The 21,298-nt window shown below is 44.7% G+C and overlaps 1 protein-coding gene across 4 annotated transcripts in view; it reads left to right on the forward strand.

The window, feature by feature from the left end:
• Positions 1–21,298, forward strand: part of DOCK11 (dedicator of cytokinesis 11) — a 163,748-nt gene that overhangs the window by 83,723 nt on the left and 58,727 nt on the right. For all 4 annotated transcript variants that reach the window (XM_079962611.1, XM_079962609.1, XM_079962608.1 and 1 more), the window contains exons 20-25: positions 15,858–15,981; positions 16,816–16,937; positions 18,664–18,747; positions 19,842–19,931; positions 20,461–20,579; positions 20,949–21,018. In XM_079962611.1, coding sequence (XP_079818737.1) covers positions 15,858–15,981; positions 16,816–16,937; positions 18,664–18,747; positions 19,842–19,931; positions 20,461–20,579; positions 20,949–21,018 — 609 coding nt within the window. The remainder of the gene's footprint in view (positions 1–15,857; positions 15,982–16,815; positions 16,938–18,663; positions 18,748–19,841; positions 19,932–20,460; positions 20,580–20,948; positions 21,019–21,298) is intronic.

A 21,298-nucleotide genomic window follows, 5' to 3' on the forward strand; every position in this document is an offset into this window, starting at 1 on the left:
TTTGGAAGTGATGCCAGAGCTCTGGAAGCATTCCAAAGCCCTCAGGCTGCCTTCCCAAAAATGGATAAAATGGACAGAATTTGGTCTTTGCGAATATTAATACGTCCATTATCTTGGGACCCCAAATGAATCTTCAAAATCATGGACCTCGGTTTTATGCCTCTTCGGCTCAGCACCCTGTGTAGGAAAACTTTGGGCATCACTTTGGCTACCGAAGGAAGCTCACAGGCTCTGTGAAGGTGCTAGAGCCCACCCTCCTTCCCAAAGTTGGGCATTTACTTGGCTTCTGGGTTTGGGAAGGAGGTGACAGGGGTGTGGCATCATCCCAGAGCCCTTTCTCCAAAAGCCACACAAATTGGAGGGCGTTTGTAATCTTTTAAAAAATGGCGCCGTGCAGGTCCAGTGTTTGGTGACCCCAAGTTAATCTTCTCAGTTTTGCACCAGCTCTGATATTTGATTGCTGTGTTCTAAACCACTGAGGCTCTTGGGCTTGCCGATCAGAAGGTTGGCGGTTTGAATCCCCGCGACGGGGTAAGCTCCCGTTGCTTGGTCCCTGCTCCTGCCAACCTAGCAGTTTGAAAGCACGTCAAAGTGCAAGTAGATAAATAGGTACTGCTATGGCGGAAAGGTAAACGGTGTTTTCATGTGCTGCTCTGGTTTCAGTGTTCTGTTGTGCCAGAAGTAAATTAGTCATGCTGGCCACATGACCAGGAAAAACTGAGGGCAAACACAGGCTCCTTCAGCCTGTAAAGCAAGATGAACGCCGCAAACCCAGAGTCGTCTGTGACTGGACTTAACTATCAGGGATCCTTTACCTTTACCTTTTACCGGATATTTGGAGTTCTGAAATGGCATCGAACTATGTAACAACGGGAACAGGAATAATGGTCTAGAAACACCTATAAGTACATCAGAAGGAATATTCCCTACAAGAAAAGCAGGTGCTACTGACTCTGTATAATATCATATTTGATATTTTTCTACGTCAAAGAAATGGAGATGAACAGACCGAAAGGAGTATCGTGCATATACGTAGGTCAGAAACGAAAAGGGCTGCAACTACAACTGGGCAGTGTCTGGTTTCCAGCATCAGGCTATATGTCACTAGCTGAACCTTGCAATAAGGATGGAACTCTGCAGAGGCGAACAGGGTGATGTCCTGGCAACTGCTTCTATATATTTAACTTCTATATATATTTAACATTTTGTTATAAGTGCAATTTTCTGTACAGATAATGTTCAAATTCCCATGCTTCCTCTGAAATTAAACTTATAGAAGTAATCAGTAGCATCTATATTAAACGAAAAGTGAGAGAGTGTTTGCGTATAGACACGAGGGAGAAACCAACACACAAACACGCACAGAGGAGACAAGGGAGGAGAGATGCTTACACAACAGAGCAACATTAATTTTGTTTTTGATTTTAATTCAGAAGTAAATAACCCCCTTTCTTTTTCTACTAACTGCGCTTCCAAGCACATCCCAGGTGGGGGCAGCAGCTGCTCCAAAGGAAGAGCTGAGCAGCATCATGAGGAGGGGTGGGCTTTAGGAGACAAAAAGTGGGGAGCAAATAAATGAAAGGAGAGCAAACACACTCTCCTCCACCATGGCAATATTCCCACCCAGCTGTTCAAAGAAGCAATTGCATAAAGGAAAGTGGGAAAGCAGGGCCAGGAGTCTGGCAGCATGCTGGAGTTCTCATGCCGCCCTCCCAAAGCTGGACAAAGTCAAGCTCCCAGGCTCTGGCGGGGTCCTAGAGCCCTAAGCTTGTGGCTTCGGGGAAGGCGGTGCTTTCATGCTGCCCTGCAAATGATGCATAAAACGAACTGAGTTCAGAAATCTTAATATTTGGGGCTCTCAAATGGATCTTTCAGATGACGGCTTGTCTCATTTTTGTACCACCTCTCGGCTCAGCACCCCATGTAGCAAAACTGCTGGCAAGGCAACCGCTTTCCAGGCTTCAGGCTTTGGGAAGGCGGTGCCAGGTTTTGGCAGCATCCCAGCACCCGCCTTCCAAAAGCCACACAAAATGGATGCTGTTTGTAATCTTTCACAAAATGGCGCCTGTGCAGGTCCAGTTTTGCTGGGCGATGTCTGACATCGTGATATGTCAGCTGCTAAACATTGCGATACACGGAGATGAAACAAGGTTGGAAATAATGACGGAACTATGTAGAGGCGAACGGAATAACATCTGTGCAACTACTACTACCTAGGCATCCAAAACATATTAATGTCTTCTTATCTTTAACGTATTGTTACAACTGCTATTTTAAATGCAGATCTATTTTACATTAGCACATTTCCCCAAAAATCTAACCTGTAGAGATGATTATTAGCTTAGAAATCAAATGTAACATGAGAGATTGTTCCCTAATGGATGCAAGGCGAACATAGAGGAGACAAGGGAGGAAAGAGGGTTAAACAACAGTATCTGAAGAAGTGTGCATGCACACGAAAGCTCATACCAAGAACTAACTTAGTTGGTCTTTAAGGTGCTACTGGAAGGAATTTTTTTTGTTTTGACTATGGCAGACCAACACGGCTACCTATCTGTAACAGGGCATTGTTCATTTTTATTTTAAAACTAGCAATAATCCCACTATATTGTCCAAGCAAGATCCAGCTGGGGACAGCAAGCATTCAAAAGCAAGGGATGGACAGCAGGACTGTCGTCTTGCCCCACTTGTCCTGGGCTGTTCTGACATGTGCTAATCTTTTTCCGGGGTGGGGTCCATTCATCAGAAATAGTGGGGGGCTGTGTCCCCCCTCCACTCAATGCCTATGCTGAGCAGCAACATGGGGGGAGTTGAAAGGGGCTTCCTGCTCTTGTGGTTTCACGAGGGTGACATCTTTGGGATGGCGATGCCAGGGTTCCGGAAGCATGTGAAAGCCCTCAGGTTGCCCTCCCAAAAATGGATAAAATGGACAATTTTTGGCCTTTGCTAATCTTAAAGAGGCCAATATTCTGGGCCCCCAATGAATCTTCAAAATCTTGTTCTCAATTTTGCACCCTGTGCAGGAAAAGTGCCTGCACCATCAAGCACAAAGGTGCTAGGGCTATTGCGGCACCCCAGAGCCCCTGTGCCCAGGGTCCTAGAGCCCTTCCTACCTTCTCAAAGCTGGGCAAGCACTTACTAGGCTTCGGAAAGATGTGCCAGGGTTCTGGTAGCATCTCCCAACCCTTGCGCTGCCCTCCCAAAACCAGACAAAATGGAAGGACTTTGGTTTGCACCCCCAAGTTCCATAATTGAAAAAATTCATCTTTTCAATTTTGTGTCACCTCTGTTCAGTGCCGTGCTGGAAAACTGCATGCACCACTCTGGCGGCGGGAAGGAATCTCCCGGGCTTTGGCAGGGTCCTAGAGCCCTTCCCGCCTTCCCAAATTTGGGCAAGTATTTGCATACTGGTATTCTGGCTTCAGGAAGGCGGTGCCTGGGCTGTGGCTGCATCCCAGAGCCCACCCTCCAAAAGCCACACAAGATGGAGGCTGTTTGTAGTCCTTCATAAATTGGTGCCTGTGTGAGTCAATGTTTGGCGCCCCCAAGTGGCTTTTCTCAGTTTTGCACCACCTCAGATTTTGGGATGTGTGAAATAGCCTCACACTAAGTAACAATGAGAACAGGAGGGAACAGGCACGGAGAAGGTCAGACTGAAACGTGCATCCTGCATAAACATAGATCAGAAATGAAAAGGGCTGGAACTAGGAGGGCTGGTGATGTCTGGTTTCCAACATTGTGCTATGTCACCAACTAAACATTGCAATATACTGATATAATGCCATGTCTGAGTCCCCAAATTGTTTTATCAGTTATGAATCGTCTCAAATCATGCCACTAGTGCAGGAAAACTGCATGGAGCAGCAAGCACTGACCAGGTTTCCACATTGAGGGGGGCAATATCGGGGCTTTGGCAGCGTTCCAGAACCCGCCCTCCAAAAGCCATACAAAATGGATGCCCGTTTGTAATCTTTCACAAAATGGCGCCTGTGCAAGTCAATGTTAGATGCCCCCACGTGGATCTTCTCCGTTTTACAGCACCTGAGATTTTTACCTTACAAGAAATAACACTTTCTACTGGCCATGTGTTCTTTCATATGTGAGGTTCTGCTACGTGAAAAGGCGTGGAGATGGACAGACAGAAAGGACAACCTACATAAACAAAGGTCTGAAATGATTAGAGCTGCAACCAAGAGGGCTGGGTGATGTCCGGCTTCCAACATTGTGATATGTCACCAGCCCAACATCGTGATATACTGTTGTGGCTCCATGTCTGAAATAAGGTTGGAACTCTGCAGTCCTTTTTTCGGGGGGGGGGATGCAGGGGTATGCCTACCCCTAAACAATTTGCATGTTCTTTGTACTTTTGTCCATTTACTGTATTTATTTTCCCCAATCTGAACTATAAAATGGTGATTTTCTTGAGTCCAAATTAACGGAACCCCTAAACATTTTTTTTTAAAAGAAAAAAGCACTGGAACTATGCAGAGGTGAACTGAATTATGTCTGCGCAATTTTTTTAATACTGATGGGTCTAAAAGCATGTAAAACTTTTTGGGTGTGTGAAATAGCATTGCACTGTGTAACAATGAAAGCAGGAATAATGGGGTGGTAAGAGCTTTAAGTACCTCAGGAGGAATATAGGATCCCTGGACAGTTAAGTCCAGTCAAAGGCTATATAGGGGTGTGGCGCTCACGGGAGCTCACCCCATCATGGGGATTTGAAGAAATTCAACAGGTCATATATTCTATGGGCAGGGTACAAATAATAAATTATTGTTATTGTTGTTGTATTTATTGTTGTTGTTGTTGTTGTTGTTGTTGTTGTTATATATGAAGTTTTGCTACTTGAAAAGGTATGGAGATGGACAGACCAAAATGAGCATCTTCCATAAACATAAGTCCAAAATTGGGTTGACAATGTCTGGTTTTTGACAACAACTTATGTCATCAGCTAAACATTGTGATATACCAGTATAACACAATGTCTGGAATAAGGATCGAACTATGTAGAGGCAAAGAGAATGATGTCTGCACAACTTCTACTAGTTAGGCATCTGAAAGATATGATTTTTTACTTATCTTTAACATATTGTTACAACTATAATTTTGTGTAAAGATAAATTTTAGACTAGCATGCTTTCTCCAAAAATAAACCTGTAGAAGTATTTGCTGTAGTAGCAGGGAGACTCAGACATACACACATGCACACACAAAAGTGGCAAGGGAGGAAAGAGGCTTAAACAACAGGACATTCATTTCTATTTTTTAAAGTAAGAATAAGCCCAGTTTATTTTCCACGAGCTGCGCTTTCAAGCAAGACCCAGCTCGGTAGAGCAGCCTTTCAAAATGAAGGGCTTTTGGAGGTGAGGTGGAAATAGCTTCCAGCTCTTGAGGTGTCAAGGGGTGGGGAAGTAAATAAATCCACACAGAGCCAACTCTCCATTGATTTATCCCCCCACTCACCTGCACAAAGTTGCAATCCACTGAGGTTTACCCGGTTTTGGGAAGGAAGCACCCCAGAGCCCTTACACCACCCTCGCAAAGCCAGAGAAAATGGACATACTTTGGTGATTGTCGGTGCTTTTTTATGGGCGGACGAAGGGGTACGCATACTCCTAAACATTTTGTGTTGCCCCAACCAACCGACATGCCAACTGCCTCTGCAGTTGGGGTTGGGGGGGAGGAAGAGGATGAGAGGGGAACAGCCAAAATGAGAGTACCCATAAATATTTTTAAAGAAAAAAAACCTGATAATTGTTATGGAAAAGGGATGCCCGAGGTGTAAAACTTTTTGGGTTTGTGAAATAGCATTGCACTGTGTAATAATGAAAGCAGGAATAATGGGGTGGTAAGAGCTTTAAGTACCTCAGGAGGAATACAGTAAAAGGTATAGGATCCCTGGACAGTTAAGTCCAGTCAAAGGTGACTGGAACTATGCAGAAGTGAACTGAATTATGCCTGCACAATTTTTTAATACTGATGGGTCTAAAAGCATGTAACACTTTACTTACCTTTAACATATTGTTACAACTCTTATTTTATATACAGATTTTTTTATTAACATGCTTTTTCTAAAATTAAATCTGGAGAAGTAATTAGTAGTATAGCTAAAACTACTAGCTGTGCGGCGAAATTGTTCACAGCACTCTGTGAACCTATATGGCTCTGGTAGGGTCCTAGAGCCCCTCCCACATTTCCAAAATTGGGCAAGCACTTACAAGGCTTTAGGCTTCAAGGTGCCAGGGCTCTGACAGCATCTTACAGCCCTTGCACCACCCTCCAAAAGCCACACAAAATGGACGGCGGTTGTAATCTTTCATAAAATGGTGCCTGTGCGAGTCCAATGTTTGTCGCCCCTAGGTGGATCTTCTCAGTTTTGCAGGGGGGACTGAGGGGTGTGAGTCGAGAAGCACTCCCTGCTCTTATGGGGTAACGCCCACGCAGAGATGCAATCACATAAGGTTTACCTAACAGGACTCGGAAACACCCCAGAGTTAATCCTTGCTAATCTTATGGCAGGCAATATTTTGGACACGCCAATGAATCTTCTCAATCATGGACCCTCTCAATTGGCACCACTGCTGCCACCACTTTCTCACAGCGGGAAGGAAGCTCCTGGGCTTGGGCAGGTTCCTAGAGCCCTTTCCTCCTTCCCAAAGTTGGGCAAGCATTTACTAGTGAAGGAATAGGTTTCCAAAACCCAAAACTGACTGTGCAGGCAGTTTGAAAACTGCACCAAAATCCCTATTTTTCCTTAGCTAAAATCCATTAACTTGAGCTCTGAGTCAATGAATAAACAAATACCCGGCTGCGCTCAAAGCTCTCTCCCTTATCAGTCCGTGGCAGTGATGAGTGACCTTGCTAAGTTCGAGTAGAGCAGGGATGATGCGTGTGTGCCTTATCTTATGTGCTGACCACAAAATACGTGGGAACCAATGTCCGGGAAAAATGCCAAAAGCGTGTTCCCGGAGAATCCTGACCTCTTCCCAGATAAGAGTAGGAAGAGGAAGATCCTTTTATGGTCAGAAGTACAGGAAGGAAGATCCTTTTATGGTTGAGAGTGCCGGAGCAGGAACATATGTGATGTCAACCTGCGCACATAGGCTAACATGGTTAGATTTATATGGGAAGGAGGGAGAGGGTGCCTGGAGGATATATATACTGCATGAAACTTGTCATTTCTTTGGACTTTCTGTGGACTTGATCACGCAAGTGCCTTCTGCTATCCGGAGAGCAGAATAAACTCTTTCTTTGAATCAACCTCAGTGTCATTTGACTTCCTTCCTCCTGTCCCGGAGCAACGCAGACCCAATTGGTGAATTCCAGTAAGGCTACATTAGGATTCTGGCTTCAGGTAGGCGGTGCCAGGGCTCTGACAGCATCCCGGAGCCTTTACACTGCCCTCCCAAAGGTGGAGAAATGGGATGGACTTAAGATGGAATTTTTATATTTGGGCCCCAAATAGATTTTGTCAATTGTGTACCTTCTCAATTTTGTGCCACCTCAGCTCAACACCCAGTTTAGGAAAACTGCTAGCAAGCACTTTCTAGGATTCTGGCTTTAGGGAAGGAGGTGCCCTCCAAAAGCCACACAAAATGGACGCCGTTTTCTAATCTTTCATAAAATGGTGCCCTGTGTGAGTCCAATGTTTGGCGCCCCCAAGTGGATCACTTTCCCACCATTTCAATATTGTGATAAGTCACCAGCTAAACATTGTGATATACCGATATAATACAATGTCTGAAATAATTTTGAAACGACGTAGAGACAAACAGAATAATGTTTGCAGAACTGTTACTACTTGCAGGTCTAAAACATATTAAATTGCATATCTTTAACATATCATTGCCATATAAATTTAAAATTGCATCTGGGGGCAGCATCTGTTCAAAGGGAAGAGCTGGGGAGCCTGCGACTGGGGGGGGGGCTTTACACACTCTCCATCCCCCCCTTACACTTGCTCGAAAGTGGGAAAGCAGTTCCAGGGCCCTGGCAAGCCAATATTTTGGGCCCCCAAATGAATATTCTCAGAGAACAATGTTTCCAAATAGACAGAAGCGAGACACAGATGGACATACATGCACTCCACAGAGGAAACAAGGAGGCTTACAATCCAACTTTGGGAAGGTGGTGCCAGGGCTCTGGCTCCATCCCAGAGCTCTCCCTCTGCCCGGCAAAAGCCACACAAAATGGATGTTGTCTTTAGGACTTTTGCACAAAATGGCGCCTTCTTCAAGTCCAGTGTTTGGCACCCTCATGCGGATCTTCTCAGTTTTGCACCCCCTCAGATTTTTGATTTCTGAAATAGTATTGCACTATGTTACCATCAGAACTGGAATAATGAACTGGAAGTACCTCAGGACAAATATCTTTAACTTATTGTTACAAGTGTTGTTTTCTATATGGATGATTTTTAAATTAGCATGCTTTCTCTGAAATTAAATCTAGTAATAATTAGCAGCATAGGTATCAAAGAAAAGGCAAGGATGTTCCCTCATAGACACAAGAGAGACGAAGCGGACAAGGAAGGAAAGAGGCTTACACAACGTTCATTATTTTTATTCTTACCCAGAAGTAAATAACCAGTTTATTTTTCCACTAGCTGCACTTCCAAGCAAACTCCACCTGGAGGCAGCAGCCATTCGAAAAGAAGGGCTAAGCAAAAACTTGGTATTTTTTTTATGCAAGTGGAAATGGACTTCCTTTCTTGGTATAGTGTTTACCTGACTTAGGGAAGGTGTTGTGAGGGCTCCAGTAGCATCCCAGAGCCTTCACACTGGCCTCCCAAAAATGGAGAACACAGACGATTTTGGTCTTTGCTAATCTTAACAACTCCAATATTTGAGGTGCCCAAAAGAATCTTCTTAGTTATGGACCTTCTGATGTTTTTACCGAATTGGCTCATGGCCCCATGCAGAAAAAGTGCCAGTGGCTTCGGGCTTCAGCCTGGGCTCTGGCAGCATCCCAGAGATCCAAAAGCATCCAAAAGCCACAGAAAATGGAAGGCATTAGTAGTATTTCACAACATGGTGCCGGGGTACTAGTGCAATGTTTATTATTTAGGGCTCCTAAATGAATCTTCTCAATTGTGGATTTGCTTGGTGCCCTGCGGAGGAAAACTAGACTCTGGTGTCATGGCTCTGGCAGCATCCTAGAGCCCGTCCTCCAAAAGCCACACAAAATGTAGGGCATTTGTAGTATTTCACAACATGGTGCCTGGGTACTAGTGCAAAGTTTGGCGCCCTCAGGTGGATCTTCTGAATCTTGCAGCAACTCAGATTTTTTTATAGCATTGCACTAAGTAACAATGAGAGCAGGAATAATGGACTGGAAATGGCATTGAGTACCTCAGGAGAAATATACCCTACAAGAAACATAGGTCCTATGTTCTCCGGGCAGGAGAACGCGGATTCCCAGCCAATACACCAAGAAATGTAGCCTTATTGGAGTTCACTGATTGGGTCTGCGTTGCTACGGGACAGGAGGAAGGAAGCCAAATGACACTGAGGTTGATTCAAAGAAAGAGTTTATTCTGCTCTCCGGATAGCAGAAGGCACTTGCGTGATCAAGTCCACAGAAAGTCCAAAGAAATGACAAGTTTCATGCAGTATATATATCCTCCAGGCACCCTCTCCCTCCTTCCCATATAAATCCAACCATGTTAGCCTATGTGCGCAGGTTGACATCACATATGTTCCTGCTCCGGCACTCTCAACCATAAAAGGATCTTCCTTCCTGTACTTCTGACCATAAAAGGATCTTCCTCTTCCTACTCTTATCTTGGGGGGGAGAGGTCATGCGGCAGGGTTGTGGTAAGATAAGACCTAGAGTGTCATCTCTGTTCCATTTTAGAGTGGACAAGGCCACTCTTATCGTCACAAGCTGATAAAGGAGAGTGCCTTGTTTATGCAGCTGTGTTCTTGTTATGTCTTTGCTCAACAGCTCAAGTTTTACGCATTTTAGAGTGCTCTCTTGGAGAAAGAAAGAAAGGAAGGAAGGAAGGAAGGAAGGAAGGAAGGAAGGAAGGAAGGAAGGGGGGTGCTTGAGTCAGTTTTAAACTTACTGCACAGAAACCCGTTCCTTCACTACAGGCCATGTATTATATCATGTATGAGGTTCTGCTACTTGAACAGGCGTGGAAAGGGACAGACTGAAATGAGCATCCTCCATAAACACAGGTCAGAAATGAAAAGAGCACACAAAAGGGGAGAAGAGAGGAAAGTGGCTTACACAATTTTTATGGGCTGGGCAGCAACATGGGAAGTTTTGGGAGGTGAGACGAAAAGAGCTTCCTGCTCTTGCAGTGTTAGGTAGGATAGGAAGTAAATAAATAAATTTTAGAAAAAGCACCCTTTTTCTAAAATTAAACCTGTTTAAGTAATTAATAGCATAGACATCAAAGGTTAGGTGAGATAATGTTCTCTTTCAGACATGAGTGAGACACAGAGGGAGGAAATAAGCTTAAACTGCAGGACAACGTTTATTTTTATTAACTCAGAAGTAACTGATCCATGTTCATATTTCCACTAGCTGCACTTCCAAGCAATCCCCACCTGGGGGCAGTGTTAAAGATGATGGTATGATGATCTGACATGGGAATGTTTGTTTATGTTGAATGGCTGTGTATTTTTAGCATGGGGTTTTTCCTTTGGCAATAGCACATATATGAGTGGCTGACTGTGAGCCACATGAGAGAGGTATTTCAGATCCTGTTGTAACTGTAATTCAATTCAACTGGTGTTTTTAGCTACTGCTGAGAGAGACTCTTCAGTGTGATCTGTCTGAAGTGTGATCCATCTGAAGTGAGACCCCTAAAGATTAATAGGGATAAACTGGAGGATGAGATTGTAAATATATTCTTCTGAATTACATGTTTATGAAAGTAAAGTTGGGGGGGTTAACAAAAAGATTTTGGACATTGTGTATCATCAAATTATTCTTTATATATATACACAACAGGCAGCAGCCCTTCAGAAGGAGGGGTTGGGGTCTTCAGGATGCAAGTTGAAATGGATATCCTGTTCTTGCAGTGCTTGGAGGTGTGAAATAAATAAATAAGTGGAGAGCAGAGGAAACCCATCCTCTGTTCATTTATCCCATGCACAAACGCACCTGCTCCCAGAGCCCTCATGCTGCCCTCCCATGAAATCAAGGGACTGTGGTGATCTTAATATACCCTGGCTCTAGGGAAGCTACAGGGCTCTGGCAGGGGCTTTGAGCCCTCCTGCGCAGCGTCCTGTAGCCTTCTGTCTTTGGGCAGGTGTGCCACAGCTCCGGCTGCATCCCAGAGCTCTTCAACCACCCAAAAAATGGAGAAATGGGGAAGCACTTTGGTCTTTGTAATCTTAACAAGATTAATATTTGGGGCTCCTAAACAAATCTCAATTGTGGATTTGCTCGGTGCGCTGCGAAGGAAAACTAGACTCTGGTGCCAGGGCTCTGGTAGCATCCTAGAGCCCGCCCTCCAAAAGCCACACAAAATGTAGGGCATTTGTAATATTTCACAACATGGCGCCAGGTACTAGTGCAATGTTTGGTGCCCTCAGGTGGACCTTCTTAGTTTTGCAACACCTCAGATTTTTGGATGTGTGAAATGGCATTGCCTATATAACCATGAGAACTGCAATAATGGACTGGAAACAGTGTTAAGTACCTCAGGAGGAATACACCCTACAAGAAATGCAGGTCCTTCTGACCATGTATTATATAATGAGGTTCTTCTAATTGAACAGGCATGGAGATGAGCATCCTACATAAACAAAGGTCCAAAACTCATCAAGCTGCAACTAGGGCTGGGCGATGTCTGGCTTCCGACATCGTGATATGTTTCCAGCTAAACATTGCAATATACTGATATAACACCATGTCTGAAATAAGGATGGAACAATGTAGAGGCAAATGGAATATGTCTGCAACTACTACGGCTTAGGGGTTGAAAGCATATACATTATTATATATACTGAATGTATTATTACGCTGTTATTTTATATACAGATAATTTTAAAATTAGCATGCTTGCTCTAGAATTCAGCCTGTAGAATTAGTAGCATAGATGCCAAAGGTAAGGTGAGAGATGGCTCCCTTAATAACAAGACACAGGCAGACAGAAGGGGAGAAGGGAAGAAAGAGGCTTAAACAGCAGGGCAATTTTTAAATTATTATTATTATTATTATTATTATTATTATTATTATTATTATTATTTAACTTAGAAGCAAATAACCCCACTTCATTTTTCCAGTAGCTGTTCTTTCAAGCAAGTTCCAGCATAGTCAGCTTGGCATGTGACGCAGAGGAGGACATGGGTGTAGCCAGGTTTTATTTTATAGTGGTCAAGTTTTATGTTGGAGGGGCAACCGAGTTATCTGCGATGCATTTGGTCAGTTAGTTAAGTATTTGTATTTATTTACTTGATTTAGAGGGGGAGGCTTCCCTTCGCCCATGGAGGAGTGTGTGTAAATAAATAAATGGAGAGCAAAGGAAACAAAGTCTCCATTTATTTATCCCCCCCCCAAACATAAATACAGACACCAGCACAAAGATGTAATGACATAAGGTTAACCTGGCTTTAGGATGGCAGACAAAATGGACAGACTTTGGTTTGCGTCCACCAAATGAATCTTCTCATTCATGGACCTTCTCAATTTTGTGCCGCTGCAGTGCCCAGTGCACCGAGTAGGAAAACTGCGCAGCACCACTTTGGCTGTGGAAAGGAAGCTCCCTGGCTCTGGCAGGGTCCTAGAGCCCTTCCCGCCTTCCCAAAGCTGGACAAGCACTTGCTAGACTTCCAGCTTAAGGAAGGCGGGGCCTGGGCTCTGGCATCATTCCAGAGCCCGCCCTCCAAAAGCCACACAAAATGGACACAGTTTGTAATCTTTCACAAAATGGCACCAGGTGCTAGTTTGATGTTTGGTGCCCCCATGTGGATCATCTCAGTTTTGCAGCACTTCAGATTTTTGTATTTGTGAAATAGCATTGCACTATTACAATGAGAATAGGAAAAATGGATTGGGAACAACATTAGGTACCTCAGGAGGAATGTACATTAGAAGAAAAACATGTCCTACAGGCCATGTATTCTATCATATATGAGGTTCTGCTGTTTCAAAAGACATGGAGATGGACCAACTGCAATGAGCATCCTACATAAACCCTTGTGCCCAGGGTCCTAGAGCCCTTTCCTCCTCCTGGCTTTGTGAGGGTGCGCTATGTGAGGCTGTCAGAGCCTTAGCACCGCCTTCCCTACACCAGGTAAACCTTATGCTGAAGGAATGGGTTTCCCAAAACCCAAAAACTGACTGTGCAGGCAGTTTTAAACTGCACCAAAATCCCTATTTTTCCTTAGCTAAAATGCATAAACTTGAGCCTTGAGCAAATCCATAACAAGAACAAAGCTCTCTCCCTTATCAGTCTGTGGCGGCAAAGAGTGACCTTGCCAAGTTCCAGTACAGCAGGGATGATGCGTGTGTGCCTTATCTTATGTGCTGACCACAAAGACGTGCAGACCCACATCTGGGAATAACGCCAGAGTGTGTTCTCGGAAATGGTAACCTCTGCCTCCAAGATAAGTGTAAGAACAGGAATATCCTTTTATGGTCAGGAGTGCAGGAAGGAAATCCCTTTTATGGTTAAGAGTGCCGGAGCAGGAACATATGTGATGTCAACCTGCGTGTACAAGCTGACGTGCCTGGGGAAGGGGGACAGGTGCCTGGAGGATATATATACTGCATGAAACTTGTCATTTCTTTGGAGTTGCTGTGGACTTGATCACGCAAGTGCCTTCTGCTATCCGGAGAGCAGAATAAACTCTTTCTTTGAACCAACTCGGTGTCATTTGACTTCCTTCCTCCTGTCCCGGAGCAACGCAGACCCAATTGGTGAACTCCAATAAGGCTACAATGCTTATACTACATTTTTTTTCAATTTGCCTTGAGAAAGTCTTTAAACCTCTTTTGTTGACCACCAGCATTACGCTTTCCATGTTCAAGTTCAGAATATAGTAGTCGCTTTGGAAGACAATAATCAGGCATCCGAACAACATGACCAGTCCAACGAAGCTGATGTTGAAGAATCATTGCTTCTTGTGGATCCAGAATTGGCCTCCACAGTCACCTACGGACAGATCATGTTCATGGAAGACAATTTTACTAAGAGTGATCATCAAAGAAGAAGAAGAAACCTTATGCAATTGCATGTTTGCACACGTGTGGGGTGGAGGTGGGAGGAATTAAAAAATGGAAAGTGGGTTTCCTCTGCTCTCCATTTATTTATTTACTCCCCTCCCTCCTGGCAACACAAAAGCAGGAAGTCCTTTCTCCACTGCCTCCAAAAACCCAAGTTGCTCTCCAGCCCTGGCTTTTGAACGGCTGCTGCCCCCAGCTGAAACTTGCTTGGAAGTGCAGCTAGTGGAAAAAATATACTAGGATTTATTTTTTTAACCTCTGAGTTAAAAAATAAAAACAAACCCTGTGCCTACACTGCATCTCCCTCATGTCTATTTATTCCCTGACCTTTGATATCTATTCAACCAATTACTTCTACAGGTTTTGTTTTAGAGAAAGCATGCTAATTTAAAAATCATCTGTATATAATAAAACTCTTAACAATATTTTGTAGATAAGTAAGAATTTATATGATTTAGACCTCTAAGTTATAGCAGTTGCCCGGACATTACCCAAGGTGACATAAAATTGAGAAGATCCATAACAGAAAATGAAAGGGGGGTGCAAGGGGTCTGGGATGACGCCGGAGCCCTGGCACTGTCCAGCTTTGGGAAGGAGTGAAGGGCTCTAGGACCCTTCCAGAGCCAGGAAGCTTCCGTCCCACAGCCAGTGTGTTAACAGCTTTCCTTCACAGGGTGCTGAGCTGAGGTAGAGCAAAATTGAGAAGAATTGAAAATATTCATTTGAGGGTGCCAAACTGTGGCCTTGTTAAAATTACCAAAGTCCGGTCATTTTATCCATATCCGTCTTTGGGAGCAGGGAGCAAGGGTTCTGGGATGCTGCTTTTGAGTTAAAAGAATTAAACTGTTGTCCTGTTATTTAAGTCTCTTTCCTCCCTTCTCCCCTGCATCTGTCTGTTTCTCCTTCATGTCTATTAGGAGACTTTCTCTCATCTTTGCCTTCGATATCTGTGCTACAGGTTTTAGAGTTTTAGGAAAGGTGTGATACTTTAAACAATATCTGAATATAGCTGAAGAATCTTGTTAAACAGGTTAAAACATTAGCAGGGTTGGAGTAAATTCAGCAGTTTAAAGTATATAAAGATATGATGAGGAGGGAGGAGAACAAAACCTATAATCAGAATATGCAGCCATAGTGGGTAAATATATAGAACCACGGAAGTGTGGGGGGAAGGAAGTCAATTATCATGATTGCATGGGCAAAAATGTTCCTCTTTAACCAGATCTTTGGCTGATTGATATCCAATGCCCTTTTAAAATGTGTTTGGGGAGGGTGGGTTTATTGGGTTGCTTTATTTTGTGTTTTTATATTTTGGGTTTGTGTTGTAACTACCCTGAGACCGTGCAGGTATAGGGCTGTATACAGATTTTAACAACAACAATGGCAGCCTGGTTCGTCACTGTGAGAACAAGATGCTGGACAAGATCGGTCCTTTGACCTTGTCCAGCATGACACTTCTAATGATGGGAAGACCATTGAAGGCTTTGCAGGGTAAGAAATTTGGGCAGGAAGTCAGTTTAGGAGGGATTTCCAGATTAACAAGAGAGATGATGAATGCAATGCCATGTTGGTCCTTCCCCCTCCCCCCATTTTTTTTCTTGTTTCTTAAAGAGTAGTTTAAACTGCATCTCAGCACTCACGAATGCAGCATCGCTCTCATTATGTCATTTTAGATTAAAATTGAACTCCCAATCCACCTCCATCAAAAGCATCACCTGCTTTTCACCTTCTATCATGTCAGCTGCGAAATTAACACAAAGGGGACAGCAAAAAAGCAGGATGCCGTGGAGACAACAGGTAGGCTCACAACTTGAACCCGCGCCTTTGTTCTCCCCACCTCCCACCCAAGCAGTCTGTGTTTGTTAGAAGGAAGCATGAGGTGTATCAGAAAGGAGTTGTCCTATCCATTCCATGGACTACCACCACCATTGTCAAGTGCCCGTCTCTTTGTTTCAGTTTCACATACTACAAGACTGGATACCTGCCCTCCTGTTCCTCACCTGTCTTTCTAGTGTGCAGGTGATTAGCTTAAAACTGGGCCATGTATTTTAGGCATTGGGAAAAGCAAAATGTGAAATGATTCTTAGAAATAGCTGTGTCTTGCCAAGCAAAAATGTGTTAGTTACCCTATTATTGCCTCCCCTCACCTTACAAGATGACATTTTTTGACAGAGTGTCTCACCAAAGACTGTGTAAGCATAGCAGTCATGGGATAAGAGGAGAGGTTGTCCTGTGTATCAGGAACCGATCACGAAACAGCAAGCAGAGAGGGGGAATGAGTGGATAGTTCATGTAGAAAGTGGAGTCCCCCCCACAGACAGATACTTTCCAAGCATTCATAAATGATCCAGTTAGAGGTGAACAGAGGTGAAAGTTTGCTGATGACACCCAGTTGTTGAGGGTGGTTAAAACAAACAGAGATCTCAAGGAGCTCAAAAAGGACCCTCTCCAAGCTAAGTGAATGGGTGATGAAAGGGCAAATGCAATTCCATTTTAGCAAATTAAAAGAAGGGAAAAATGGGTTTGTTTCCAGTAACATATAAGTGATTCCCAAAGCAAGTTCATGATCATGATTCTACCTACATGCTAAAAAGGATGCTTACACAGCTGTGTGCATTGCTGTCTCTGCAGTTGGGTTTACTTGGCTGCCTTTGCTGAAGGATGGCCGGATCATCACCTCTGAGCAGCACTTGCCTGTTTCAGCCAATCTGCCAGCAGGCTACCTGAGTGTCGGGGATTCTGAGGCTCGAAAGGTAGGGAGACCTAATAAGTGAATCTGAGGGCGTGGACTGTATTTTACCTGTGCTGATATGCTGTGTGTCTTCCATGCACCTAAGAAGGTACACCAAATGAGCTTGCAAATGATGCGGTGTGCAATTCATCATCTGAGGACATCACCATTCCTTTTTAAAGCAAGATTCAAACTCTCTGTGTCCTGCTCATTAGGATCCCATCCCCTCAGACACTCCCCCCCAATCAACTGACAATTTGCGCAAGCAGAATGCATTAGGTAAAGCCAAGGCAAAAACTTAATTTGCATAATTATTCTGACCAGAAATCATTCAGACTTCTTAACTGCAGGATTAGGGGTGCTGGGTTTTTGTTGTTGTTCAAAACGCACGTTATAACATGATGGTCCACGTCAGGGGCACCTCAATCATTAATACAATTTGATGTCTGCCTTTGTGAATGGATCTGCAGTGGAGGAGCTCACTGGGAGGTTCAGTCATTGCAACAACCGGGACCCTAAACTTATAGTAGTAGTAGTAGTATGAATAATATTGTAGTGCCAAGTTACCGTATTTTTCGCCCTATAGGACGCACTTTTCCCCCTCCAAAAATGAAGGGGAAATGTGTGTGCATCCTATGGGGTGAATGCAGGCTTTCGCTGAAGCCTGGAGAGCGAGAGGGGTCGGGACGCACTGACCCCTCTTGCTCTCCAGGCTTCCCACACCTCTACGCAAGCCGTGGGAGCCTGGCGCCAGGCTCCCATGGCTTGCGGAGAGCTGCCTGTTCTGGGGGCTGGGGTCGGGGGAAGCTCGGGCTTCCCCAGCCCTGCACCTGAGGAGGAAATAATTTCCCCCCCCCTTTATTTCCCCCCCAAAAAACTAGGTGTGCCTTATGGGACGGTGTGTCCTATAGAGCGAAAAATACGGTACTCACTTAGCAGTATAGTCAATCCACTGGCAAAATGCTTTGCGCCAGCCAGGAGAACTGGCTTGCCCCCACTATTGAGGGGGCTGACATCTGATGTCATGCATCATGTCACAGAACGCACTGATGTAGCACACATCATGTTGTGCAACCCACTGATGTGGTATGCCACATCGCCGCTCAATATTGACGGGGCCTGGCGCCCTCCTAGGAACGTCGGGTGGCGGGGGGGAGGGCTTCAGCCCTCCCTAGCTGGCACAGCTGGTGCCCGCTGACAATAATTTCGCAAGAGAATGCATGAGCAGGTTGCTAATAACTTCGTGGTGCAATAGACAGCAGAATCTGTCATGCAACAAGTGCAGCAGTTACATTGGAGCCCACTGTTGCATAGTATTAAAACTTGCCCATCTGCTAGCACTAACAGGCAGAGATGGATGGATACAAGCAAACAGGAGGCTCGTCTCAGCTCCCCTAGGTCCTACCCTTTTTGTGGGAAACTGCAATCTCTGAAGAGGCCAGCCCTCCGGCCTGAAGAGTGAAGGCAGTAATTCTGTACCCCATGGACTACCCACAGATTTTTGGATCCAAAATCTACTGAAAAAGATTGAGATACCAAACTACAGTTTGAGGATTGCGTCAAATTCTCCCCGCCACCAACACTTTCTTTCAATCTTCTTTCTGAATTTTATGCATGAAGATGACTTTTTTATACTTTTTCATGCCGGGCTGAGCAAAGCTGCCTTGCAAGGTGAACTGAACCTCTTTAGCCAAATTCAAACGTGACACTTTCTCCTCTTCTCTCTCCCGCCCTCACTTTTCTTGCAGCCAAGTATTGATGTTAAATGGGTTGATGGGGCAAAGGCTCTCTTCAAGATCAAGCTCCATTTGGAGTCAACCATTTACACCCAAGTAAGTGCAACTCAGCCTTTGCTTGATGGGTTCTTTTTTTAAAAAAAAATGAAGGATCCATAACCATTCTAAGGGTAACTATTGAAAATGAAGTCACATTTTTTCCATCTTATAAGGCTTGGGTGGGAAAATTCCACATTTGGCCCTTGGGGTGCTCTGGAGGCCACAGCTCCACAAGCCACCTCTCCTCCACAGGCCATGCCCCTTCCCTCAGCCTTGGCAGGAACGACAACAATAGTTCCTCTTGCCTGCCTGCCTAGAGAGATGTATGCCATCTTGTGTGCTTAGGAGCCTCCAAACCTTTGTGAGGCTGGACTGCATTCCATCTGAAAAGCCTTCTCTGCATTCCTTCAGGGTGGTTTAATCATATTAGTCCATTTCTGTAGACCAATAAAATGCCAAGTACACTGTAGTCGGTTGGAGGCAGTCATGCTTCTGTGCACCAGTTGCTGGGAATCACGGGTGGGCAGGGTACTTTTGGGTTTCCCATAGTCATCTTGGCTGGCCAAGATGTTCTGAGATGTTTCCTTCAAAGCATAGGAACATAGGAAGCTGAGTCACTGGTCTATCTAGCTCAATGCTGTCTACTCTGACTGGCAGTGGCTTCCTAGGGTTTCAGGCAGGGGACATTCCCAGTCCTCCCTGGAGATGCCACAGGGGATTAAACCCAGAGGCCTTCTAAGGCAAAGCACATGCTCTACCATTGAACTATGGCCCTTCCTCTGCAGAGGAACACAGGAAGCTCCCATATACTGAGTCACAAGATTTGCCCATCTAGATCTGTGCCATCCACACTGGCTGGCAGTGGCTTTTCAGAGTTTCAGGCAGGGGACATTCTCAGCCCTATCTAGAGATGTCACTGGGGACTGAACCCGGTACCTTTGGCATGCAAAGCGGATGCTCTACTACTGAGCCACGGCCCTTCCCTTGGGCAATTGCCACTTTGAGGTGGCATGGGGGATGCCACTGTGTGCCCCGTAGGCTCTGTCAAGAACCATCTGCCATATCTGAAGGCTGCTGGTCTTGGGTGAAAATCAGTGGGATGAATAAGGCACAAGAGAAGGCTGTGAACTGAGCTTCTCTGTTCCTTTCAGGATCTCCACCTCCATAAATTCTTCCAGTATTGCCAGATGATTCAAGCAGGTGCCAAAGAAGTCCCAGGAGAACTTGTTAAATATCTCAAGGTGAGCTGGAACGGTTCCTCTGGCCCGTCCATGAGCACCCAACAGTAACGGGGTCCCCCTCCTGCAGAATGTGGATGTGCGCTTCAATCTGGGTTCTAGCTTATCGTTGATTTTAATTATTTTTGAATTTTTTTAATAGTCCAGTTCTTTTTTCCTGGCAATTTCATTTTTTCCCCCATATACCACTTTGTGGTTTGTTTGTTTGTTTGTTTGTTTGTTTGCTTGCTTGCTTGCTTGCTTGCTTGTTCACTGTCAAGTGGTACATAACTTTTGTGAAATAAAAATAAAGTATCTATTTTATTATATTCATTTGCCCAGGCTTTCCCTGGCCCCTTATTACTGTACTCTGCCACTGCTGAATTTCTGGTTTTATCTGTTTTCATAATACTAGTTTTACTGGTTTATTAATGTTGTGAACCTGTGTGTATGACACTGGCTTTCATGTTGTGTCTTTGTATACTGCCTAGAGGATTTAAAATACAAATTTTACAATTTACAAATGCTTTTAAAATAAACGTGTGTGTTTCAGTGCCTACATGCCATGGATATCCAAGTGATGATACAGTTTCTGCCTGTGGTCCTTACACAACTCTTTAGAGTCCTCACCACCCGGACACAAGAGGAAGAAATTGCTGTCAACTGTACCATGTAAGTTTTTGGTGATAGTATACTGTTTGTCATAGATCAGTGAAGCCATAATCCCAAGCTTTGAGAAACCCACATTGTTAGAGTCTGCAGCAGAGTCAATGGGTGGGGCTTGCTGCCTTTCACGTCTCCCTTGAATGCAACCCCATGGATTGGCAACTGATGGGGACATTTTTGTGGTGGGGGTGGGAGGAGCCAAAAAGGCATCTTGGCTGATGGAGGTGGTCTTGCTGCCTCACTTCTCCCCCAGGAGAGAACTTGGGAGTGTACTTACCCAATAAGTAGGTGGAGCTGCTTTTCCACAAGGAACATGCAGAAGCGGCCCTCCTTCGCAGATCCTGCCTCACATTCAAACTTGCTGTTCTTCCTCAGGGTTCTCCTCCATATTGTGTCCAGATGCCATGAGGAAGGCCTTGACCATTACTTGAGGGCTTTCATAAAGGTAAGTGCTGGCTGCGGTTCTTAGGTTCTTATAAGAGGATTAAACAAATTTGTGGAGGAGAGCACCATCAATGACTGCTCTCTGCCTCCACAGTTTGGAGCAGTAGTGCTTCTGAATGGCAGTTTCTGGAAGACACAGGAGCAGAGAGGGCTCTTGTGCTCAAGTTCTGCTTTTGGGTTTCCCATTGGGGCATCTGGGTGGCCACTGTGAGAATAGGATGCTGGACTGGTTGGAATGCAGTCCATTCTTAGGTCCGTGTGTTCTGCCCCATCACCCTCTC

This window comes from Podarcis cretensis (genome assembly GCF_951804945.1).
Source record: "Podarcis cretensis genome assembly, chromosome: Z".
NCBI classification, from domain to species: Eukaryota; Metazoa; Chordata; class Lepidosauria; order Squamata; family Lacertidae; genus Podarcis; species Podarcis cretensis.